Below are 26,044 nucleotides of genomic sequence, written 5' to 3'. Positions count from 1 at the left end.
AGATAAGTAAAAGCACTATTGAAGAAGAAGGATAAAGTAGGCAGACTCGCACTCCCTGACCTCAGAACCTACTATACTGCTACAGTAGTCAAAACAGCCTGGTACTGGTACAGCAACAGACACATTGACCAGTGGAACAGAATTGAGAACCCAGATGTAAATCCATCCACCTGTAGTCACCTGATCTTCAACAAAGGCCCAAAGTTGATCAAATGGGGAAAAGACAGTCTTTATAAAAAATGGTGCTGGTCACCTGATCTCTAAAATCTATATATGATTCTGTTAAAACTCAACCACAAAAAGACAAACAACCCAATCAAGAAGTGGGCAAAGGATATGAACACACACTTCACTAAAGAAGATATTCAGGCAGCTAACAGTTACATGAGAAAATGCTCTCGATCATTAGCCATTAGAGAAATGCAAATTAAAACTATGATGAGATCCCATCTCACTCCAACAAGGCTGGCATTAATCCAAAAAACACAAAAGAATAAATGTTGGAGAGGCTGCGGAGAGATTGGAACTCTTATACACTGCTGGTGGGAATGTAAAATGGTACAACCACTTTGGAAATCTATCTGGTGTTATCTTAAAAAGTTAGAAATAGAACTACCATACAACCCAGAAATCCCACTCCTTGGAATATACCCTAGAGAAATAAGAGCCCTCACACAAACAGATACATGCACACCCATGTTTATTGCAGCTCTGTTTACAATAGCAAAAAGCTGGAAGCAACCAAGGTGTCCATCAACGGATGAATGGTTAAATAAATTGTGGTATATTCACACAGTGGAATACTACGCATCGATAAAGAACAGTGGCAAATCTGTGAAACATTTCATAACATGGAGGAACCTGGAAGGCATTATGCTGAGTGAAATTAGTCAGATGCAAAAGGACAAATATTGTATAAGACCACTATTATAAGATCTTGAGAAATAGTATAAACTGAGAAGAATACGTACTTTTGTGGTTACGAGGGAGGGAGGGCGGGAGAGGGTTATTTACTGATTAGTTAGTAGATAAGAACTATTTTAGGTGAAGGGAAGGACAATACTCAATACACGGAAGGTCAGCTCAACTGGACTGGACCAAAAGCAAAGAAGTTTCCGGGATAAACTGAATGCTTCAAAGGTCAGCGGAGCAAGGGCAGGGGTTTGGGGACTATGGCTTAAGGGGACTTCTAAGTCAATTGGCAAAATAATTCTATTATGAAAACATTCTGCATCCCACTTTGAAATGTGGCGTCTGGGGTCTTAAATGCTAACAAGCGGCCATCTAGATGCATCAATGGGTCTCAACCCACCTGTATCAAAGGAGAATGAAGAACAAGAACACCAAGGTCACACGACAACTATGAGCCCAAGAGACAGAAAGGGCCACGTGAACCAGAGTCTTACATCATCCTGAGACCAGAAGAACTAGATGGTGCCCGGCCACAACCGATGACTGCCCTGACAGGGAGCACAACAGAGAACCCCTGAGGGAGCAGGAGATAAGTGGGATGCAGACCCCAAATTCTCATAAAAAGACCATACTTAATGGTCTGACTGAGACTAGAGGAATCCCGGTGGTCATGTTCCCCAAACCTTCTGTTGGCCCAGGACAGGAACCATTCCCGAAGACAACTCATCAGACATGGAAGGGACTGGACAATGGGTTGGAGAGAGATGCTGATGAAGAGTGAGTACTTGTATCAGGTGGACACTTGAGACTGTGTTGGCATCTCCTGTCTGGAGGGGAGATAGGAGGATAAAAAAAGAGAGCATAATTGTCACGAAAGGAGAGACTGGAAGGGCTGACTCATTAGGGGAAGAGTAAGTGGGAGTATGGAGTAAGGTGTATATAAGCTTATATGTGACAGACTGACTCGATTTGTAAACGTTCACTTAAAGCTCAATAAAAATTATTAAAAAAAAATGGTGCTGGTAAAACTGGATGTCCATCTGCGGAAAAATGAAACAGGACCCATACCTCACACCATACATAAAAACTAATTCAAAATGGATCAAAGACCTAAATATAAAATAAAAAACTATAAAGATCATAGAATAAAAAATAGTGTCAACGCTAGAGGCCCTGATAAATGGCATTAACAGGATATAAGCCGTAACTAATGATACACAAATACCAGAAGATAAGCTAGATAACTGGGATCTTCTAAAAATTAAACACTTAGGCTCATCAAAAGACATCACCAAAAGGGCAGACAAATGGCATAACTTCTCTAAATGTAGATTTCTCAGCTATGAAATGGGCATGATAATCATTCACATTTTAGGATTTTCTGTCATCTACAATTACAAACCCCAGGATGCAGAAGTTAGCATTAATTTTTAATAAGCAGCCATTATTTTAGCTGCAATGTTTTTACAAGTTTTTAATATCAACTTTTTGAGGAAAGTGTGACTTCCCTGGGTAACTCCTTTGTCATATTAACTTAAATGAGGGACTCTTTTTAACTTTGCTTTTATTCTTTTTGACCTTTACGTTTTAGCAGAAAGCGTTTCTGTTCCAGGCACACAAACTATTCCAGATCTAATTGTTGGAACTTTCAGGGGAGTTGGTGACATTCTAGCTAAAACTTCATCTTACTTTGATTCCTGTTTCTTCAAGGTCCCTTTGACACTTAATAAAAATTTTATTGTTTAAAAAAAAAAATAAATCTGGGCATTGGGTTGAAAGGTATGCACATGTAAATTTGGTAGGGATTTTATATTAAATACTACATTTTAAGAGAGGAGTTTAAAATGACTTGAACTTTTTAGATTGAGCCTGGGTTCTATAAAGCATGATGGGAAACTATCAAGGGAAGAATGACTGTTAATCAGAATATCCCCAGTGAGGATGAGATTGCTTATTATTTGTTGGTAACTTTCAGACATTGTGTTTGAACCTGTACTTTTGAAAACATTTAAATTTTATAGCTTCTGCATTGTCAAGATAGGTAGTAAACTAACTCCCAGGACAGTGTTTTTTGCAAATACATATTCAGTCATTTTTGTTAGACTTTAAAATGTTACTTCTCAAACCTTGTATAGTTGGTTCTGTAAAATTCTTAAGACTTGATAGCTGTTGACGAAATTAAAATATAAAGTTGGCTGTTTATGTAAGAACTTTGATTTATACACAGCAGTGCTACACAGATTTCTAGAGTTTAAAAGAAAACATGTTTCTTTGCTCATTCAAATAGTACTTGTCAATAGTCTTGACTACCTCTTTATTCAGGAACCTTCTCCCCTTGCTCTTACATAAGCCTAGTTCATGCTGCCCAATGAAAACAGTGATTTCATTGCCCTGATTTTTTTTTTTTTTTTGCTGTTCAGCAGTTTTGAACTAATAGTGATTACCATATTTCCATACATGGTGTTTGCTCTTCCTAGAGTGAGATTTCTTCTGGGTTATTGGGTAGGCACCTCCTAAGTCTTGATTCACATGCTTCCCTGTGCTCCCTGGACTCTTCTGTGTCAACTGAAGCACTCCTTACCCTGTGAATTTGGTTAGGCACCTTAGGTTACACACAGAAGTAAAGTGCATAATACTTGACAATAATAGTAATCAGCTATCGGTTATTGATTAGCTGCAGGGAGCCAGGCATTGTGTTTCAGATACAATGTTTCTAACTCTCCTAGCAAATCTACAAGGTCAGCTGTTTGCTCTCACTGCTTACAGATAAGGAAGTAAGAAACTTTGGGTAAATTAAGTGTTCACACATCTCTTCTTGCCATTGTGGACAGTGTTGTTCATCTTATGGTCTTTTAACAAATATTTAATTGATTACCAGTGTTGGTACCCCTTTACAATTTTCACTCAATGGTACCAAGAATAATCTGTGCCCAGGGTTCTTGACCACAGTCTAACTTTTCTAAATAACACAGTACAATTGAAAGTGATCTGATAAGAACTTTGCCTTTGAAAACATTGCAAAACACATTGTTACAAACTTTGATAATGTTAGCCTTGGTCTGTGGGTTTTGCCTTTTTACATGCTGGAGTGTATAGATCTCGTGAAGTAAATTTTTCAGAGCATTCAGAATGAGATTGATTACCAGCATCTTGATACCTGTGTTTCGTTAATATAAAGTAGATCCTTTATCACAGAGGCAGAACTGGTATTCTGCACTGAAATGTCAGTGTTCTTGACTAATACTCATCTCCGTTTAGATTGCTGCGTGTTTGTGGAATTTATGAGAGGAGAAATAGAAAGTCAGGTCAGACGCCTCCTAAATCAAATCTGGTGAGCTCATTTGGGGCCATTTGGGCCTTGATGAATGGGAATAGAGTTAAAGGGTAGAGAAAATAATCTCTTTCTCTTACAGAGAGAAGTTAGAGCCTTTTGTGTTTTTTAGACAGATGTTTTAAATATATGAGTAAATTATCCCTGTTCACCCTGTCTAAACCCCCCCCCCGCCCCCACTCCTTCACACTCTTCCTTCTTATCCCACTTTTTGTCAGAGCACTGACATTATGTAGTTTTATTCTGTATCTCTTTCACAGAAAAGTTCCATGAGGGCAGGGACTTTGTCTGTCTTGTTCATTGCTCTGGTACCTGCCACATGTAGGCATTAAATATTTGGGTAATAAACAAATCATCACTTTCATACGCTTTTGGTTGCTTATAAAGGTAACAAGTTTAAGAATGGTAGAATGAGATTTCTCTATATGAAATGTTATTAATTGAATTTGTGTCTTAACAGCCATGCTATATTAAACCATTCAGGGAAAATGTTACACCACTGATTTTTAAAAGTTGACCCAAATTGAATACACGCTGGGCCATAGATACTTAACTGAAGAAATAACTAATTGATATACTTCTGTTTCCCATTCCCAGGTTCTCCGTGGAGGAGCCAGTCAGCGTCCTTTGACCCCAAATCAGAATCAGCAGGGACAGCAAACAGATCCACTGGTGGCAGCTGCAGCAGTGAATTCTGCCCTTGCATTTGGACAAGGACTGGCTGCAGGCATGCCAGGTAAGACTGCATTATTGTTCTAGTGCTTTGTGAAAAACAGTCTGCCTGTTGAAGGAGATTCAGAGGAGAATGGGCTGAGCTTTCAGCTCACATAGGCTTGTGATTTGGGGACTGGCAAGGATGACATACACTTGCCCTCACTTAGACCATAGCTCACTGATGAGAGCATCTAATTGTTCTGAGCCAGCCTTAAGTCTTGTATGTTGGGTGTATGCTTCCAATATGCGTAGGCGATAATCTGTTTTCTAGCTCAAGGTTAGGAATAGAAGGAGTGGTTAGACTACTTCAGTGCCACTGTAAGGCTTTGGTGCTTACCGTGATGGTTTTGAACAGCATTATTAAGTAGAAGTTCCTCATGGCTCTTGTTGGGGTCAGCCCTTATATTTTAGAGTTTCACCCGAACTAATAGTGTATATGGTTTTTAGCTGCCTACTTCTGAGACACATACATATATCAGCAAAATGTAATAACTATATAGCTTTTGTCTCACTGTCAACTGTTTTTGTGCTTTGCTTTAGATTGAATGTAGTTGGAAGTTCTTCCTTTGAAACAAGTCCTTGTGAGACATCAGCATAAAGGCCTATGGATCCTTTTTTGGCTGTGGAGCATAGCCAGATTAATTATTCATTTATCAATTCAGTGATCTAACTTGCATCATTTGCTTTGTTAGTTACAAAGCACCTGCAATTTCTTTTTTTTTAATTTTTATCGTGCTTTAAGCGAAAGTTTACAAACCAAGTCAGTCTCTCATATAAAAACTTATATATACACCTTGCTATATACTCCTAATTGCTCTCACTCTAATGAGACAGCACACTCCTTCCATCTACGTTGGAAAAGAAGGTATACTTGGCTGCTGTTGGGTGGAGTGTTCTGTATATGTCTATGAGGTCAAGTTGGTTAATTGTGGCATTTAGATCTTCCGTATCTTTATTGAGCTCCTTTCTGAATGTTCTGTCCTTCACAGACAGTGGTGTGTTGAAATCTAGTATGTGGAACTGTCTAACTTTACATTGCTGTTAGGGTTTGTTTTATGTATCTTGCAACCCTGTCATTGGGTTCGTAAATATTTAATATGGTTATGTCCTCCTGGTATATTGTCCCTTCAATCATTATATAAGTGTGCTTCCTTATTCTTTGTGGTGGATTTAACTTTAAATTCTGTTTTGTCAGAAATTAATATTGCCACTCTTGCTGTTTTTTGCTTGTTGTTTGCTTGATATATTTTTTTTCCATCTTTTGGGTTTTAGGTTGTGTCTCTTGTAGGCAGCATATAGACGGATGGTGTTTTTGTATCCATTCTGCCACTATCTTTATTGGTGCATTTAGTTCGTTTACGTTGAGCATAATTATGGATAGGCATAGTTTAGTGCTCTCATTTTGATGTCTTTTTTGGTGTGTTGTTGACAGTTTCTTTTTCCCACTTAATTGTTTGTGCTGTGTAGTTGATATATCGTCTTTTCCTCTTATTCGTTGTAGTTGATTTTGTTTCTGCTGAGTCTCTGTTTTTTTCTTTTATTTTGATGAGCAGGATTGTTAGTCTCCTTTGTGGTTACCTTGATATTTACCCCTATTTTTCTAAGTTTAAACCTAACTTTTATTTCTTTATATCGCCTTGTCTTCCTCTCCATATGAAAGATCTATGACTACATTTCTTAGTCCCTCTTTATTGTTTTAATATTGTCTTCTTTTACATAGTGACATTGCTGTTTCCCTATTTTGAGCATTTTTTTTTAATCTTGATTTTTTTGTGTGTGATTTCCCTATCTGGGTTGACATCTGATTGCTCTGTCCAGTGTTCTACTCTTGGGTCCATATCTAATATTATTGATTTTCTAACCAAAGAACTCCTGTTAGTATTTCTTCTAGTTTTGGTTTGGTTTTGACAAATTCCCTAAACTGCCTTTTATCTGGAAATGTCCTAATTTCACCTTCATATTTGAGAGACAGTTTTTCTGGATATATGATTCTTGGCTGGCAGTTTTTTTCCTTTAATTTTTTATATAAATCATCCCATTACCTTCTTGCCTTCATGGTTTCTGCCAAGTAGTCCAAGCTTACTCTTATTGGCTCTCCTTTGTAGGTGACTTTTCGTTTATCCCTCACTGCTCTTAAAATTCTCTCCTTATCTTTGGTTTTGGCAAGTTTGATTATAATATGTCTTGGTGACTTTGTTTTAAGATCTACCTTATGTGGAGTTGGGTGAGCATCTTGAATAGATACCTTCTCATTTTCATGATATCAGAGAAGTTTCCTGCCAACAAATCTTCAACAATTCTCTCTGTATTTTCTGTTACTCCCCCCCCCCCACCCCTCCCCATTCTGGTACTCCAGGCACTCGTTGGTTATTTCTCTTGATAGAGTCCCACATGATTCTTAGGATTTTTTCTTTTTTTTTAGTTCTTTTGTCTGATTTCTCTTCAGATATATTGGTGCCAAGTGCTTTATCTTCAGTCTTACCATTCTGCCTTCCACTTGCTCAGTTCTGTTCCTCTGACTTTCTATTGAGTTGTCTAGTTCTGTAATTTTATTGTTAATCTTCTGAATTTCTGATTGCTGTCTCTTATAGATTCTTGGAGCTTATTAAATTTTTCATTATGTTCTTGAATAACTTTTTTAATTTCTTCAGCTGTTTTATCTTTGTGTTCCTTGGCTTGTTCTGCGTATCACCTGATCTCCTTCCTGATGTCTTGAAGAGTTCTGTATATTAATCTTATATATTCTGTATCTGGTAATTCCACAAAGGCACCTTCTTCCAGAAGTTCCCTTGATTCTTTGATTTGAGAGCTTGTTGAAGCGATCATAATCTGTTCCTTTATGTGATTCGATATTGGCTGTTGTCTCTGTGCCATCTATAAGTTATTGTATTAGTTTATTTTTGCTTACTATATCCTAGCTTCTTGCTCTGTTTTGTTTTGATATGTCCAAATAGGTTGCTTGAGTGAGCTACCTTGATTATTTTTCACCTTTGAAGCTGTAAAATTCTGTCACCATCTGGCTAGAGCTGTTATCTGGTATATGATCCTAGGAGTCCATCCACTTTTCTTATATGAATTCAGCTCAGGTGTCCAGGTAGTCGGTCATCAAGTGTGTGGTACAAGCTGTGTCCTACAGTCTTAGAAGGGCAGAGGTGATTGGTGTAGGTACTTGTATCTGGTTTCAGTGGGGGTAACACACTGAACAAGGCAGGGGGCTGACAGCCGTCCCCCGAGTGTCTGTGAGGAAAGTGTGTCCCTGTTCCCTAGAGTGCACAGGTGGGTGGGTTCTGCAGGTGGAGCTTGGGCACCCAGTGCTTTTGGTTGTAAGGACTGGGAGGTGCCAGTTATCCTTGGACCCCTGTCATGGGTGGCTGGGTCATGTGAGAGGAGCCACCAGTCCTTAGGCCACTGATGCAGGTAGGTGAGAACCCTGTTTAATAGGCAAGGTGGTGTCAAACATCAATCACCCACCTCTCCACAGCACAGCTGAAACAGTTGCAGTCTGCCAACAAGGGCTTATTCTGAAATAGGCCTACACAGGTCCATGCAGGGGGGAAAGGTATTCAAAGTCCACGGACCGTTTTTGACTGGACAGGAGCCGCTTCTGTCCTGAGCTCCCCAGGTTAGTGGAGCTAGCAGATTATCTTTTCCCCAGTTGTGAATTTATTCTTTCTCCAAGGCCAGGAGAATGGCTCAGGGTGCTCAGCAGGCCCTATCTCAGACCTAGGGAAATCAACAGCCCCTGAAGTTGGCTTGGGGGCTGGGGGTGCAGTAAAATATACACAGGTACTTAACCTTTGCCAAGAGTGTCGCTCTTCTCTCTGATTCTGGAGGTGTGAGTAGGCTGTGTGGTTGGCTGTTTAGCCCACCACAGCTACTCCTGGGAATGGTACCTGAGGGTTCCCGGCGATTCAGGTCCAGCAGCTCCTCTTGCTTCTGAACCATCTCTCTTTCCTTCTGCCCCTTAGTCCATTTTCTAACTTTGCCTTTGATGTTCAGGGCTTCTAGCTTGTCATAAATGTAATTGCTTCACTTGTTTTTTCGGGTCTTTGTTGTAAGAGGATTCACCAGAAGCATCTGACTACTGTACCATCTTGGCCCTGCCTTCCGCACCTGCAGTTTCTTAAATGGCTCAACATAGGATTTGGAGATTACATCTCATATGGTATTGAAAAGGGCCTGTTAATTGAGGTCTGTCTAGGTTTTTCCCTGCTAACTTCCAGAGTATTTGTGCTTGGATTATTATGTGGCGTGAAAGCACCATGATTATTGTAACAGTTTCTAGCCCCTGTTATTTGTGTAGTCAAGAAAACATTAAAAAATTGTCAGTATACCTTGATGATGATAACCTTGGTTAGCTCTCACACCCTTTGACATTGCTAAAGTTGCTTGCTGTGTGTAACACTTTGAAGAGAGCAAATATTCCCTGTCCTGTCAAATTACCTTTCTAACACTTAGGAGATGATAATAACAATATTATCCCATTACTGAGCACTTAATAATTGCCGCACATCGTGCTAGATGCTTCACATTCATCTTCTAACTTAATCTCCACAAGAACTTTATGAGATATGTACTGTCATCCTTATTTTATAAGTGAGGAAATGGCCATCCAGAGATTCAGAGTCATACAGGTATTAAGTGGTAGGGCCAGGCTATAAATGCCGGTCTGTGTGATCCCAAAGCTGAGTTTGTAACTGTTTATAATATGGTGGTGCCTAGGAGACATTTGTTTGCTTAATACGTATTTATATGTTGGCTTAATATTCCCAGGTTATCCTGTCTTGGCTCCTGCTGCTTACTATGACCAAACCGGTGCCCTCGTGGTAAATGCAGGGGCGAGAAATGGTCTTGGAGCTCCTGTTCGACTTGTAGCTCCTGCTCCAGTCATCATTAGTTCCTCAGCTGCTCAAGCAGGTGAGCTTTCCTCTTAATAAACTTATGTCAGAGATCTTACAAAGGGAGACTAACGATGGCATTCTTGAAATATTTGGAAATACCCTTTATTGGACAATTGTCAGTGTAGTATCCCTGCCCTGTAGTATTTCAAGGAGAGAATCAGAAGGAGCAAATGACCTCAGTAGATTCTGATTCTCTTGAGGTCATGTGCCAGTAGCAGCAGGGACTGGATCTACTAAAAACATAGGAAGTTGGATTACTCACACAAAATGGCATTGTTGGCAGACGTCCAAGGCTAATTTCACAAAAACCCAAGTTTTATTTTAAGATAATGTTTTTCTTTTTCTTTCTTTTTTTTTGGGGGGGGGTGGGGTGGGGCAGGTAGGGTAACAGGATAGGGAAAGTGGGAGAGATTAGTAAGAAGTGAGAGTAATAAGTCTTTGGGGGAGGTGGGTTTTTACGTCATATGCTTTTTTGGTTTTAGGAGCCACAGAGGGAACATCTAAAAGAGAAGCAGCATACTAAAACGTTTTAGTAGGAATTTGAGGAACTTTAGTATACGGATATCATGTTTCTAGAAAAGAAACCTTGATGTAGCTATTTGTGGAATTGTGGAATTTTAGGAAATAGTTATATTTAAAACAGGCACACTTGATGTTTGCGTCTGGGGAAGCACTCTACAGACAGTTTAAAGCTACCATCATAGTGAACTTGCTCCAGTAGTATTTCGGATTCAAATTGAAAATAGAAATAAAAGCTTCAGGTGAAAGGATCAAAGACAGTTTTGTATAGCTCTTTATAAAGGTCTGTGTCTGCCTTGAAGAGATAGAGTAGCAGTAAAAGATTTTTCCAAAAAAAGATAAAAGTGTAGTTTAGAAATGTGGCCAGTCCTTTTCATACACAAACGATTTCCTTTTCTTCTTCATAGCTGTCGCAGCGGCTGCAGCTTCAGCAAATGGAGCAGCCACTGGTCTTGCTGGAACAACAAATGGACCGTTTCGCCCTTTAGGAACCCAGCAGCCTCAGCCACAGCCCCAGCAGCAGCCTAATAACAACCTTGCATCCAGCTCTTTCTATGGCAACAACTCTCTGAGCAGCAATTCACAGAGCAGCTCCCTCTTCTCCCAGGGCTCTGCCCAGCCTGCCAACACATCCTTGGGATTTGGAAGTAGCAGTTCTCTCGGCGCCACCCTGGGATCAGCTCTCGGAGGGTTTGGAACAGCAGGTAGAAATCAGACTGATGTGCTGTTAAAACTGAATTTTAATTATTTTTACAATCATGATGGATCATTGACAGTGCATGGAGCCCAGGACAGATATCACAGGCAGATTTGGACAGAGCCCCGTGGGAACCCAGCCATCCTGCAAGTCTTTGAGATGATGGACTATTGAAATCAAGTTATGTAGTTGGGGCCTACTTCAGGTTTACGCTCATGTTGCTACTTATTTATACTCACATAGTCAATTTATTTCAGGGATTAGAATACCAGGAGAGATTTTTCCCAGGCATTGGGAAGAATGTGGAGGAGAATATAGAAATGTGGATCTTAAAAATTGAGGGAGGAGGACTTGCCAAAGATCACAGGGTAGAGTACCCCATAATCAAGACTGAGCAGAGTTCTTGGCCTGATGGCCTTAAAGAGACATGAGTTTTCTCCAGTCTTTTGAGAAGAATTAAGGTGGACATTATGGGAAACTGGGAGGAAGGATCTTAGACCAAGGTATTTTTAATGTGTTTTGATGGGAGAAAAAAGCAGAAAAGCAGGAAGGTGAACAATGGGATAATTGCAGTGGCTGTAAAACAATGTAATCTGAAAACAGAAGGGCATGTTTGAGATAAAGTATCCTATTTGGAACTGGGGGCCTAGGAACAACACTTCAGTGAACCCATTGAGGAAACTTTCGTATATAAATCTTGTGTAGTGGGGCAATACCCCATTTATGAATCTTTTTTCTATACTCCATTTTTCTACTAGAACCTTTTGGGTTGATGAAAGGCATTCTTTCTAGCCCATTTTCTTTCACCTTTTCCATAGCTGTGGCCGTCAGAGCTTTTTAACCCTGCCCTATTCCGTAATGTCTGACACAAAAGGAAGTTAAATTTGGCATATGTGTGATGGTTTGAACAGAAGTTTCCTGTTAATCTGAGCCATGTCCTCTTTATTACTTTATCTGTCCCTAGAACTGCTACATTAGCAGTTAGGCTTTGTCTGCTGACAAACATTTGCGGTGGTAAGGAGTCTGGATCAAAGTGTTAGGAACAGGTCACTGGGCTTGTTCTTCAAAGAACAGGCCTGTTCTTATCTGCATTGTTTTAATTCCATTTTAGTTGCAAACTCCAACACTGGCAGTGGCTCCCGCCGTGACTCCCTGACTGGCAGCAGTGAGCTTTATAAGAGGACATCGAGCAGCTTGACCCCCATTGGACACAGTTTTTATAACGGCCTTAGCTTTTCCTCCTCTCCTGGACCCGTGGGCATGCCTCTCCCTAGTCAGGGACCAGGACATTCACAGACACCACCTCCTTCCCTCTCTTCACATGGATCCTCTTCAAGCTTAAACCTGGGTAAGAACCATTACTCTAACACCACCTTGAACTCTAGAAATCTCTTGCCACCAATGACATTAGAAGTACTTTGCATAAGCAAAGGGCAGTCCCCTTTATCCTAGAAGTGTCCTGTGCCTTCCTTAAATACCTCACGTTATCAGGCTGAACCTAGACAGATAGTGGTTTTGCATTTAGGAAAGTGTGGGTGCATTCCCTGTATATTCACTTCAGCGTTAGTATAAACATCTTGTTCTTTGGCTACCTGTCAGATGTCTTTCATTATAATGATAGTACAGGTTCATTTACTAAAGCTGGAAAACACAGGGAAAAATAATTTATTCACCTAGGATCACCACCTGAAATACCACTACAATTACTATTTTGCCTTATTTCTTTTCAGACTTTATCCTCTATGTGTATGTTTAATATCTTTATTTTTTTTTCCGCATTTAGCATTTTATTAAAAATTTTTTGCTAGATTCTTTTAAAAAAATCTTTGTAAATACACTCTTAAACTACACATTATACTAACGAGTAGATGTGTATTTCCCTATTATATATTTAAGTTATTTTATGTATGGGATTTTAAAATGTTAACATCTAGATCCTAGAAAATGAAGAAGAAAAAGAGGATCCTAAGCAGCAGGCTCTAAGAATGGAGAAAAAATTACATTAACTTTTTTGGCGGCAAATGTCTTAAATCTTTCAGATGTTTTCTTATCTCAGAAACCAGTCATGAGCTACATGGTGTGCAAACCTTCCCCTCCTCCCCAATTCCCATTACCTTTTTAGTTTGGATTGTGATGTACTGATTCACTTCATCGATGGGGAGTTTTGACTTAGAAATAGAGTGACCATATAATTTATTGTGCAGACCAGGACACTTGCCAGAATAAGAAGGGGGTGCTATTTAATCATTACTCTGTGATGACAGGTCTAAATCAGGAGTGTCTGGGCTAATCAACCTATATGGCTGTCTTATCTAAAAGATTCTGCGTTTAACCAGCAAGATTAAAAGTGCCTTCATGGACTCACAAATAGGAACTGACTAAAAATGGATAGGATGCTTTCTTTTGGAAAGACAAAGACTGGGAAATGATCTATAGAAATCAAGAAAAATCTGCAGGGGGTAGGGTGATAGAGCTTGCTCCAACAACTCACATTTTTCTAGGACTAAGAGTGATATCTGAGTGTGAAAGAGGTGAGTTTTAAGGTAAAACTATGTGTATATGTATGGCACATACATATCGTATGTGTATGTGTGTGTATCCAGAAATTTCACACAGTAAGAACGATAGTTGTAGAGTTCACACGGTAAGAACTATACTTGGATATTACCTTAGAAAAGTTGTAGGGACATTCCTGATTGTTAGGTTCATCAGGACTGGTTAAAGGAATAGAGTACATTGCACAATGTTTCCTGGTGACAGAATGCCTGGCTTTAAAGACCCTGGGGTTAATGTGAAATCTGTAGGGGGAGGTGAAAGTCCCAGTTTGATAATGTGGATAGAAGGAAGGAACTCAACATTTACGGAGTAGTTATTACCTTGTAGGGTTTAATGGTGTTGGGTCCTATACATAACAGCTCCGGGAGAGTTACGGAAGTGAGAAAACTGAGTCTGAAAACTTGAATACCTTGCCTAGATCTTCTCAGATTTGAACAGATTGAGAATTAAGCCCTTTTGACTCCAGAACGTGCAGTTTCAGTGTATATCCTGTCACGTGATGTGCCCAGGATGTCTTCTGAGCCAGTCATTATTAGATCCAGAAATCTCCCTTTTTTATTTCCTTGTCTAAACATTTAAACTGTGTCAGTTCATTCTGAATACTCGTTAAAATCTGTAAGCTTTTTTTTTTGGTTAACAGCCAGATAAAAATGTAAATGAATAATTATGGCCATCTTCCAAAAATTTTTTATTTAAGTAAATAGGTGGCAGGCCAGATTTATGGGCTGTAGTTTGTCCACCCCAGAACTAAAAGCTGTGGCTGTTGGTGTATGAAAATGGAGCTGGAAACATTGCTTGCCTGCACAGTGCCTTTCATCTTTCCAATATATCAGCAATTTAACGAAATACGTTCTCTTCTTAATTCATGTTTTTCCTGTGATGTAGGAAATAACTTGGTGTGAGTTATTTCTTGTTTTGATGATTTTTGCTGTCCGACTTGTTTTATATTTAATATATCTTCTCCTTTAAAAAAATCACCTTGTTTAAGTAGTTTAGTTGTGTTATTTGCAGTGGACTTCCTATTGTTGCATGTAATACATAAATAACATGCCATTCCTGAGAACCTTTCTGTCTTGATATATAAAGCTTTGCCTCACCTAGGTCTGTGAACTTGGGAAAGTGTTCTTCTATGCGGTAGTCTTAACCTAGAGAAAACAGGTGTGGTACTTGGTTTCTGACAGGTCCATGAGAAAAGGCCCTAAAAGACATCTTGGTGCAAGAAACTTAACATTTCTTCACCACGTATATATTGGGCCAACCTAATATAGCTTCTACTACTTACATTACCTTATTGATGCCACCAGTTACTAAGTCATCAGCAACCATGCTAAGCATTTTATATTTATTGTATTTACTCAGAATAACTGTTGTACACGTGGAAACTAATGCTGCACAGCTAGTGAGTACACCCACTAGACTATATCTCTCTTACCCCGGTGTGGATCTTCTCTCCATCACGTCATTTTCACACTCCGTCTAAGTAGGCAGGCATGTGTTAGGATATTTGCAAAAAATGTTAGTGATCTGCTTAGTAATTTCTTTCCCCCATGATTTATCACTTACTGAGTACCTGCTTAAGACCCTTGAATGTTTTCCATTACTTTTTGTTTAAAGTCCGAACTTCTGTTTTTAAAAAACTTTGAGTTATATTTTACATATCATGAAGTTCATCCATTTCTAGTGTACAATTCATTGATTTTTTAGTAACTTTGAGTTTTAGAATATTTTTAACTCCCCGGGAAGATCCCTAATGCCCATTTACAGTTAATCCCCATTCCTACCCTCAGATTAGCCACTAATCTATTTTCTGTCTCTATGAATTTGTCTTTTCTGGACATTTTACATAAATGGAGCCATACAATATGTGGTCTTTTGTATGTGGCTTTTTTCACTTTTCATGTTTTTGAGGGCTCATCCGTGATGTAGTATGTGTCTGTAGCTTGTTCTTTTTATTGCTGGATTGATTGTATGGGTATACCACATTGTATGGATATACCGTGTTTTATTATCTACTCACCACGTCATAGACATTTGTTATTTCTTGTTTTGGGCTATTATAAATAATGCTGCTATGAACGTTTGCATACGTGTCTTTCTGTGGATATATGTTTTTATTTCTCTTGAGTTAGATACCTAGGAATGGAATTGCTGGGTCATATGTTAGTTTTATGTTTAATTTTTTGAGAAACTACCAAACTTTTCCAAGCTGGCTGTATGACTTTATGTTCCCATCAGCAGTGTAGGAGGTTCTAGTTTTTCCACATCCCCACCATCATTTGTTATTATCTTTTTTAACTTTTCTTGTTGTTGTGAAATGGCATCTGAATGTGATTTTAATTTCCATATCCCTAATGACTAATGGGAAACCCTGGTGGCGTAGTGGTTGAGTACTACAGCTGCTAACCAAGAGGTCAGCAGTTCGAATCCTCCAGGTGCTCCTTGGAAACTCTATGGGGCAGTTCTACTCTGTTTTATAGGGTCGCTATGAGTTGGAATTGACTTGACGGCAGTGGGTTTGGGTTTTGTTTTTTTTGTTTAATGAATAATAATGATGTTGAGCATGTTTTTATGTGCTTACGAGCCATTCGAGATCTTCTTTGGTGAAATGCCTGTATATATCTTCTGCCCATTTTTTGGGTTGGGATGTTCCTCTTAAGTTGAGTTCTTTGTTCTTTGTATATTTCAGATGTTGTTGTTAGGTGCTGTCGAGTCGGTTCCTACTCATAGTGACCCTGTGTGGCACAGAATGAAACGCTGCTGGGTCTTGTGCCACGGTCACAGTTGTTGTTATGCTTGAGTCCATTGTTGCAGCCACTGTGTCACTCCATCTCGTTGAGGGTCTTCCTCTTTTTCACTGACCCTCTACTTTACCAAGCATGGCGTCCTTCTCCAGGGACTGATCCCTCCTGACAACATGTCCAAAGTGTGAAAGATGCAGCCTCGTAATCCTTGCTTCTAAGGAGCATTCTCTTATACTTCTTCCAAGACAGATTTGTTTGTTCTTTTGGCAGTCGTTGGTATATTCAGTATTCTTTGCCAACACCACAATTCAAAGGCATCAATAATTCTTTTGGTCTTCCTTATTCATTGTCCAGCTTTCGCATGCATATAAGGCAATTGAAAACACCGTGGCTTGATCAGGCACACCTTGCTCTTGATGGTGACATCTTTGCTTTTCAACACTTTAAAAAGGTCATATACTAGATAGAAGGTTTTTATTGAATGTTTTGCATTTATTCCAGTCTTCAGCTTATGTTTTCATTTTTTAAATGATGTCTTTTGAAGTTCAGAAGTTTTAAATTTTGATGAAATTCAGTTTATCAATTTTTTTCTTTTATGAATCATGCTTTTGGCATAGTATCTGAAAAATCTTTACCCAAGATCTGGAAGATTTTATCCTGTGTTTTCTAAAAGTTTATTCTTTTAGCTCTTAGAGTTAAGTATATTTTGAGTTAAATTTTGTGTACAGAGTGAGGCGAGAGTTTACCTTTTTGCCTGTGAATAGCTACCTGTCCTAGCACCATTTTCCTCAGCAAGGTTTTGTAATTTTCACCATATAATCCTTGCACTTCTTTTCTTAAGTTTATTCCTAAGTACTTTTTGGGGGGATGCTATTGTAAATGAAATGGAATTGATTTTCATTTTCAGATTGTTGCTTGCATACAGAAATTTAATCAATTTTTGTGTATTGATCTTATATCCTGAGATCGTGTGCTTATGTATCAGTTCTGATAGTTATGAGTGAATTGCTTAGGATTTTCTAAGGGTTTTTTTTTTTTTAATGTTGTCTGTGAATAAAAGCAGTTTAAACTCTTCTTCCTTTCCAATCTGGATGCTTTTTATTTTTCTTACCTGATTGCACTGGCTAAAACCTTGCACTAGTATTATATTTAAATAGAATATATGAGAGTGGTCATTCTTACCCTGTTTCTGATGTTAAGGGTGAAGTGCTTATTCCTTTACCATTAAGTATGGTTATTGTTGTGTGCTGTCAAGTCGATTCTGACTAACAGAGACCCTATAGGACAGCATAGAACTGCCTCATAGGGTTTCTTAAGGTGTAACCTTTATGAGAGCAGATTGCCAGGTCTTCTGCAGAGTGACTAGTGGGTTTAAACCACTGACCTTTTGTTTAGCAGCCATTGGACCACCAGGGCTCCTTTAAGTATGATCATTGTAGGCTTTTTGTAGATGCCTTTTAGCAAGTTAAGGAAATTTTCCTCTAGTCCAAGCATGTTTTTGTCATGAATGGGTTTTGGATTTTCTCAAATGCTTTTTCTGTGTCTATTGAGATGATCGTGTGGTTTTTGTCCTTTACTTTATGACTGTGGTATATTGTATTAGTTCATTTTCAGATGTTAACCCAATCTTACATTTCAGAGATAAATCCCACTTGTTTATGATCTGTAATTTTTTTATATATTGCTGGTTTGTTAATATTCTTGTTGAGGATTTTTGTATATGTGTTTATTAAGGATGTTAGTCTGTAGTTCTCCTTTGTTGTGATGTCTTTGCCTAGCTTTGGTATCAGAGTGATACTGGCCTCATAGAAAAAGTTGGGAAGTATACCATCTTTCTTTATTTTCTGGAAGGGGTTGTAGAGTGTTGTTATTAATTCTTCTTTAAGTATTTGAAAAAATTCACCAGTGAAGCCATCTTGGCCTGGACTTTTCTTTGCAGAAAAAATTTTAATTACTAATTCAATTTTTTTACTTGTTATATAGGTCAGTTCAGATTTTCATTTTCTTGAGTAAGTGTTGGTAATTTGTGACTTTTAAGGAATTTGTACATTTCATCTGAGTTGTCAAATTTGTTGGCGTAAAGTTGTTAATTAAAAACAAATTTTAAACTCTTCCTCTGTCTTTCCCTCTCTCAATCTCCTCCTCTTCCACCTCCCCAAACATAACATACACACACATGCACGTCTGTCCTTGGTAATAAAAACAAAAAATTTTATAACCCTGAGAGAGGCAGGTGTTACAAGTATTTATTTTGTTTGGTTTAAGTATGTATTGTATTTCTGAAGTTATAATTATTTCATTATTATTAATATAATTAACAACTAGTCTATAACCCCCATTTGTGGCTTATATTTGGGCCTAGATGAAGCCCTTGGGCTCTGTCTTAGTTGTCTAGTGCTGCTATGACAAAATTACCACAAGTAGATGGCTTCAACAAACAGAAGTTCATTCTCTCACAGTCTAGTAGGCTAGAAGTCCAAATTCAGGGTGTCAGCTCCAGGGGAGGGCTTTCTCTCTCTCTCTCTGCTCTGGAGGAAGGTCCTTATCATCAGCCTTCCTCTGGACTAGGAGCTTCTCAGCACAGGGACCCTGGGTCCAAAGGACGTACCCTTCTCCTGGCACTACTTTCTTGGTGGTATGAGGTCCCCAGGTGTCTCAGCGCGATTCTCTTGTTTTATATCTCGCAAAAGAGATTGGATTAAGATACAATGTAATCTTGTAGATTGAGTTCTCCCTCATTAACATAACTCCTGCTAATCCCATCTCATCAACATCATAGAGATAGGATTCACAGCACATAGGAAAATCACATCAGATGACAAAATGGTGGACAATCACACAGTACTGGGAATCATGGCTGAGCCAAATTGATACACATATTTTTTGGGGATACAGTTCAACCCATGACAGCTCTTACCAATGCCTAAAGCATTTATCTCTAGTAAATGCCACTTCCTGTCTTAAAAAGAAAAAGTATGGAATATGGATGTGAGCATCCCAAAAGGCTGCTTCCTACCTTAATGGTCTCATGTCCTGCCTACCCATCACTGTGTCCTACTCCCAGGCCCTCCCCATTTCCTAGAATGCCTCTACATGCTTACTTTTCTGTACAATCCCCTGGTTGTGCCATTTTAATCTCTTAGTATTTAAGAGGTAACAGAAGATATTTGCATGACTGAAACCCCCAAGACTTTAAATGTGCCCTGGGAGAAAAGGGTGTGCTTGTGCATTCCCACAGGGTTGGAACACGGTAAAAATGAGTTAAATAATTCATTTTCCGTCCTCGGCAAAAAAATGTGTAAGCATTTAGTTTTATTATCATGGTAGAGGAAACCCTGGTGGCATAGTGGTTGAGTGCTATAGCTGCCAACCAAAAGGTCGGCAGTTCAGACCCACCAGGCGCTCCTTAGAAACCCTCTGGGGCAGTTCGCCTCTGCCCTGTAGGGTTACTCTGAGTCAGAATTGACTTGACAGCAACAGGTTTCATCATGGTAGAATTCCTGTCTTCTTCAAATTGATTCTTTCTGTCCTTTAAATTCAGGATTGTATATGCCTTTAGTCTTTTAAGAAAAGCAAAGCTTAAACACAAAATACTCTTCTTTGTCTTGTCCTGAAGTAGATGTCTCTCATGTTCTGGTCAATAACTTGTACTAATTGTAGGTTTTTTGTTTGTCAGGTAGGTGCCTTTGAGTACTTCCCTGTTCTACACGGAAAGGTAGCATTTTATGCTTGTTCATCTGATTCTCTGAAAGAGACTTATCTGTAAAACTAACCATGTGAAAATTAACTTATTTTGGACTCCTTAGTATTATGCACTGTTGTTAGTTGCTGTCAAGTGGATCATGTACTAAAGACAATCGGTCTTGGGCTTATTTTAATTAGGACCTTGGTGTCGTGTTAGTAAGTGAATTAGGGAGAACTTATTTTAAAAGCAGTTTACATCTGCCAGTATTAAATACAGATTCAGATGTGTGTTGGGGGACCTTGGAAGTTTTTCTTTAAAGGTAAGAAACAGGCCATTAGATCTGTGAGTCCAAAAAGCAAATAAATGCAAAGGGGATGGAATTCTAGATAGCTACTGGCAGAAAACCCTTTTGTAGAATTTTATTAAATAACTGAAGTGTATATTAACTTAATAATAAAGACATTTAAGCCCTTAATTTCTGTGGAAAGTTGTCATAGGACAACCACCATAAAAATACTGTAGAAAATTTTATGAAATTACTAAAGGGCCCTCTTTGAAGCCGTATGAGAAATGATCATTTCAAACACCTCCAGAGCCTCTCCAGAGGAAAATTGCTGGAGTACATGTCAGATTTAAAGCCCTGTAATAAACTGGAGAACATATTGCTGCATATTCCACATCTATGGGAGAATCAAGCAGTAAATACTTACTGTTGGTCTATTATTTGCCAGCACCCGAAACAAAACAAAAACTGGAAATAGAAAACTAGAATTTTAAGCAAAAAATTGCTTTTAAAATTGGTGTAATTTTAAAAGCAGTACTGTAAGACTCAAAATATGACTGTGAGCCGTCACTTTACCACTTATAATTTTGTAACTGGAAGTTCCCCTACTCACCTTTGAGACATTGCTATATGTCTTCCTTTCTTGACAGCAAAAGCTGTGTGTATATACGTGTGGGCATCCCTGGGTGGCGCAAATAGTTAAGCACTCTGTTGCCAACTGAGATGTTGGCAGTTCAAGTCCACCCAGAGGTGGCTCAGAAGAAAGGTTTGGTGATCTATGTTTAAAAAAAAAAAAAGATCAGCCATTGAAAGCCCTGTGGAGCACAGTTCTATTCTGACGCACATGGGGTTGCCATGAGTCAGAGTTGGCTCAGTGGCAGCTGGTGTGTGTGTGTGTGTGTGTGTGTGTGTGTGTGTGTGTGTGTGTGTGTGTGCCCGCACATTTGTGTGTACACCAGTGTTGGCATCCAAGAAGACCAGAGATAAAAATTCAGAGCAAATGGGTAAACCTTTATTGCAACCGTATTAGCCACTGTTCACTCCAGCCCCTTGTGGTAGATTAGGCAGGATGCTTTTGGTTGCAATAACAGTCCGACTAATAGTGACTCATACAATAGTGTCTTTTTTCTTTTTATTACACTTATTGGCTCATGTAACTAGAAGTATAGAGGGTAGGGCAGCTTCAGGGTTGGTTGGCTCCATCATTCAACACTGTTACCAAAAACCTGGCTACCTTCCATATCAATATGTTTGTTAGGAGTTTAGTTCTGTTTCTCTGTTAATTTGCTACTTCCCCCTTAAGTCCCACTGTCGGTGCTGGTTTCTTAAGATATTTTAATTTTCAAAACTTTGTGTGTTCGTGCCATTCTTTATTCTTAAGCACATGCCTTGCTGTTACCACAGTTAACAGTACCTGCTGACCTACCTGATTTCTACCTCTTTGCCCATTTCTCCCCAAGCTCTGGTAAATAACCCTCAATGCATGGAAGAAAGCAGAATTGTTTTTGAAATGGAACAAAGAGCAGTCATATGGCTGGCTGCTGTTCTCTTTTCATATGAACCTTCTCTTTTCCTTTCCTTAAAATGTTCTTCATTTGGGTTAAAAATTGTGGTGGAGTTTGACAGGAATAGGAGCGTCCTTTATAACAAAACTTGACGTAACCGAGTCCAAAAATGACTTTGGTGTGACTTTGGTGTAGTAGCAAAGACCCTGACCCTGGAGTCAGGAGCCCTTTGATGAATTCTGACCATGATGATTTTGTATTTTTGGACAAGCATTGCATCTCGCTGGGTCTTAAGTGCCTATTCTGTAAACAGGAATTAAAAACTCCTCTTCCACACTGCCAGTGAGAATTCATCAGAAAGTATATATGAAAAATTTTGGGTGCAGGTTCTGGCCTAAAACAAATTCTCAGTAAATGTTTTCAGATTTTAACCTTGAGCCATTTCTTTTTGGCTCCATCACTTTCACTGTGACCGAGACCTTTGAAGCTGGGCGCTAGAATTCTGTGGAGAAATCCAAGCCAGGTGTCTTTTTGTAGCTACCATTAAACTCCAAATTGGACGTTCATTAAGACTCACGAGGTTAGCTGACAGTTGACGTTGAAGTGACTTTTCTCATGGATCCTGAATGATTCATCAGAGCTGTTTGTGATTTATGTGGTGTTCCTTATGTACTTTGCTTTTTTGTTAAAAATGAGTGTTGGGAGGGGCCGAGGAGTCACATCATTTTTATAGTGTAATCTAACGTTTAAAAAAAAGGTTAAGTTTATTAAAATTATGTACTTATTATAATTTATTATACTTCCCATTTTGATAAAACCTTTTGGTCATATCTCTGTTCTGTCTCCCTAGGGATTCACAATGATTATTCCCTTGTCACCAGTCAAAAGAGCAATATCAGTGTCATCAAAGTTGTTGCTGCTGCAATCATTTCAGGCTCTGTCCCAATAGAACTTGTTAAGAGCTGCCCATTCCTGATGAAGAACTTGAAAACTTTGCATTTAAGTGTATTTCCTTTTTTTTACCCCTTGTCTCTAATCCTTGACCTGGGGTGCCTTAATGATTTTCACACTCCAGTTTAGCAGCAAAACCATTCCTTCAAAGACAGTTCTTTTGAGGGGAGCTCCCTATATAAAGGAAACCCTGGTGGCTTAGTAGTTAAATGCTGCGGCCAGTAACCAAAAGGTTGGCAGGTCGAATCCACCAGGCGTTCTTGGAAACTCTATGGGGCAGTTCTACTCTGTCCTATAGGGTCACTACGAGTCAGAATTGACTCCACGGCAATGGGTTTGGTTTCGCTGGTTCCCTGTATAAAACAAGGAACCCTGGTGGCACAACAGTTAAGTGCTTGGCTGCTAACTGAAAAGTTGGCGGTTCAAACCTACCCAGCAGCTCCACAGGAGAAAGACCTGTGATCTGCTTCTATAAAGATTACAGCCTAGGAAACCCTGTGGGGGCAGTTCTACTCTGTTATATGGCGTTGTTGTGTGTTGAAATCAACTTGATGGCACACAACAGCAATAATAACTATATAAAAGAGACCAACTTGGATGCTTTGGTATTTTGGGAGGGTTTCAAATGCGAGTTGGGCTTGTTCGAGAATGGAGGGACTTCATAGAACTTAGAGTGGAAACCACTGAAGTCTCATTACATTTTCTATTCGTTGTCTAATTCCTTAGCTGGTGTTCGGCGCTGGGTCATACAGCAGGCACACTTCTTCTTCCTTAATACTTACTAAGGGCTACATTAACTAGTGCTCCATTATTGCTGACAGTCTACTATCAGCGGTAAAAAGCCTTGCCTTCTCAACCTTTGTGCAAGAGTTTCCTTCCAGCTAAGAAGCTTTATGACACTAATATAATTAAGTTTTAACACGAAAGTAACAATTGAAAAGAAATCGGAGATGATGTAGGCTTTCATGTACGGGATACTTTTTCTTCTCTTGAACAAGGTTTCTTAAGAATGAGTCTTGAGTTCTCTTGTTCTGTAACCAACAGGAGGACTCACAAACGGCAGTGGAAGATACATCTCTGCTGCTCCAGGCGCTGAAGCCAAGTACCGAGCGAACAGTGCCTCCAGCCTCTTCAGCCCCAGCAGCACCCTTTTTTCTTCCTCCCGTTTGCGATATGGAATGTCTGATGTCATGCCCTCAGGCAGGAGCAGACTTTTGGAAGATTTTCGAAATAATCGGTATCCCAATTTGCAACTACGGGAAATTGCTGGGCATATAATGGAATTTTCCCAAGATCAGCATGGGTCCAGGTGAGGACTTGGCTTTGGCGCTTAAGGTAACTGAAGTCTAAATGCATTAAATTCCATGCTTTAGATAGGTATACATTAAAGTAAATTATCCTAAAATCATTTGAACAAAGTGTACCTCTTAGTATCCTTCCCATTATTTATTTCAGAGGGACGTGGATATGAAGGTCACCAGATACGCAGTGGTTGAAAAGGGTTCTTTTCGTAGTCTGGATCACATGCTTAAAGCTAACCATCTACCTTTCTGAAAGAGAAGCATGGTGCGCCTAGTTCATGAGAAAACTCACAAAGTGTCTCTAAGAAACAGAAGCGTCAACACAAAGACATACATACACTTTTGCTAATTTAAGCATTATAAAGAATCTTTTGATCTCAAAGAGGCATTATTCAAATAAAAGTTTGGATCTGTGGTGCTTAGAAGTAAGACAACGCCTTCACTTTTCTTTGTTATTTCACTCTATAGACATGAGAGTCTGTGTAGAGGGGAGAGAGAAATAGTTATTATAAAAGATAGAATCTGGCTTGGGTTACCATTCCTTGTTTGGATGTTCCAGTGTGCTTCAGAGAAAGAGACCTTTGGTCCGGGCGGGGGGTGGGGGGGTGGGAGGAAGCTTAATTAGGGTGACCTCATCCATCCTCCTTTACCTATTTGTCTCAGTTTCCCTTTCTGCTTCATTACCTCTGATTATTCCCAGTGAAACAGCTTCTAAAGATCCTATCTCTTGTTTAAGTTGTTTGCTTACTATGGGGCAAGGATTTCTCACATTTGGGTTCTGTAGGATCAGTTCAGAGATGATATGATTTCCCTGATGTAGTCACCTCAGCTGGAAAAGGTAGACTGAGTAGTGGCCACTTCAGAAAACCCTGCAGATAGAAATAACAAGGAATTCTGTACCATATCATTTATGAATACTGCTTCATATGAACGAGTTAATATATGTGGATGGTTTTTAAAGGAAAAAGACACTGATGTGGGACTGGTTTTTAAAGGAATAAGAGAAATAGAATTTTCCCTGTGTTATTTCCACCTTTACCTCCCCTTGTCTCTTTTTCTGCTCCCATTTTCATCTTTCCCTCTGTTCCACAAATAAAATACAATTTTGTACCTGTGCCATACTGTAATGAAATTTACTAAAATTTAAGTATACTTTTGAAAGCCCAGCTAAGTTTGAAGGTGCATCACACTTTGTACCTTTTTTTTTTTTCTTTACAGAAAGTATTCCTTTAAGTGAGCTCAAGGGATCAATTTAAACAACACTAACTTTCTGTATATATGTAGACATACATGTGTACATACACACACACACAGAATTGTTAGAACTGATGTATGAATTGAGTTACCCTTATTTATTTCCAAGTCCTCCTCAAATGCTGTGATTGTCCTTTTTATTTTGCACTTCCAGATTCATTCAGCTGAAACTAGAGCGTGCCACACCAGCTGAGCGCCAGCTTGTCTTCAATGAAATCCTCCAGGCTGCTTACCAGCTAATGGTAGATGTGTTTGGAAATTATGTCATTCAGAAGTTCTTTGAAGTAAGCCTTTGTTCTTTCTGTCCTTTGACTTTAGAGAGTCTCCAGAGAATTTTGATTTTCTTTAGTGTTTTTAGAATCGCAATCTCGTTTCTGTTTCTCAAAATGAATTGTGTGTGGTCTTTTTGAAGAGCTGTATAATGTTCTTCAGTTCATTGGTAGCAGTCCGTCTATTCTGTATGGTTTAAATACCCAAGCAGGTGATGCCAGTCTACTTCTGAAATGTGCTTTGAAAACCAGTGTCCCCATTTAGGACCCAGCATTATTTCTGATAGTAGTTTCACTGAACATGTCATTTTTGCTGGAAGTAATTATTTGAGATACTTTCACCAAGATCACAATAAAGTGTTCTGAGAAATGAAATTTTATTTTGCTTTTAAGATTCCTAGAGAATTGCCTTTAAACATCCACTT

General features: G+C 39.1%; 1 protein-coding gene and 1 non-coding gene across 35 annotated transcripts in view; both read left to right on the top strand.

The window, feature by feature from the left end:
* The window catches only part of PUM1 (pumilio RNA binding family member 1), a 157,209-nt gene that overhangs the window by 112,013 nt on the left and 19,152 nt on the right, over positions 1-26,044 (top strand). For 30 of the 34 annotated variants that reach the window (XM_064281615.1, XM_064281614.1, XM_064281613.1 and 27 more), the window contains 6 exons: positions 4,841-4,979; positions 9,731-9,874; positions 10,785-11,081; positions 12,186-12,422; positions 23,840-24,104; positions 25,505-25,634. In XM_064281615.1, coding sequence (XP_064137685.1) covers positions 4,841-4,979; positions 9,731-9,874; positions 10,785-11,081; positions 12,186-12,422; positions 23,840-24,104; positions 25,505-25,634 — 1,212 coding nt within the window. The remainder of the gene's footprint in view (positions 1-4,840; positions 4,980-9,730; positions 9,875-10,784; positions 11,082-12,185; positions 12,423-23,839; positions 24,105-25,504; positions 25,635-26,044) is intronic. The other 4 variants (XM_023554461.2, XM_023554460.2, XM_023554451.2 and 1 more) reach the window with 1 other exon arrangement.
* On the top strand, positions 5,090-5,167 carry LOC111752081 (small nucleolar RNA SNORD103/SNORD85). Its single transcript, XR_002787099.2, has one exon. It is a non-coding gene; the product is annotated as a small nucleolar RNA SNORD103/SNORD85 (small nucleolar RNA).

Source organism: Loxodonta africana, chromosome 3 (genome assembly GCF_030014295.1).
Source record: "Loxodonta africana isolate mLoxAfr1 chromosome 3, mLoxAfr1.hap2, whole genome shotgun sequence".
In the NCBI taxonomy this organism is placed as follows: domain Eukaryota; kingdom Metazoa; phylum Chordata; class Mammalia; order Proboscidea; family Elephantidae; genus Loxodonta; species Loxodonta africana.
This window is presented reverse-complemented; position numbering and strand designations above follow the sequence as displayed.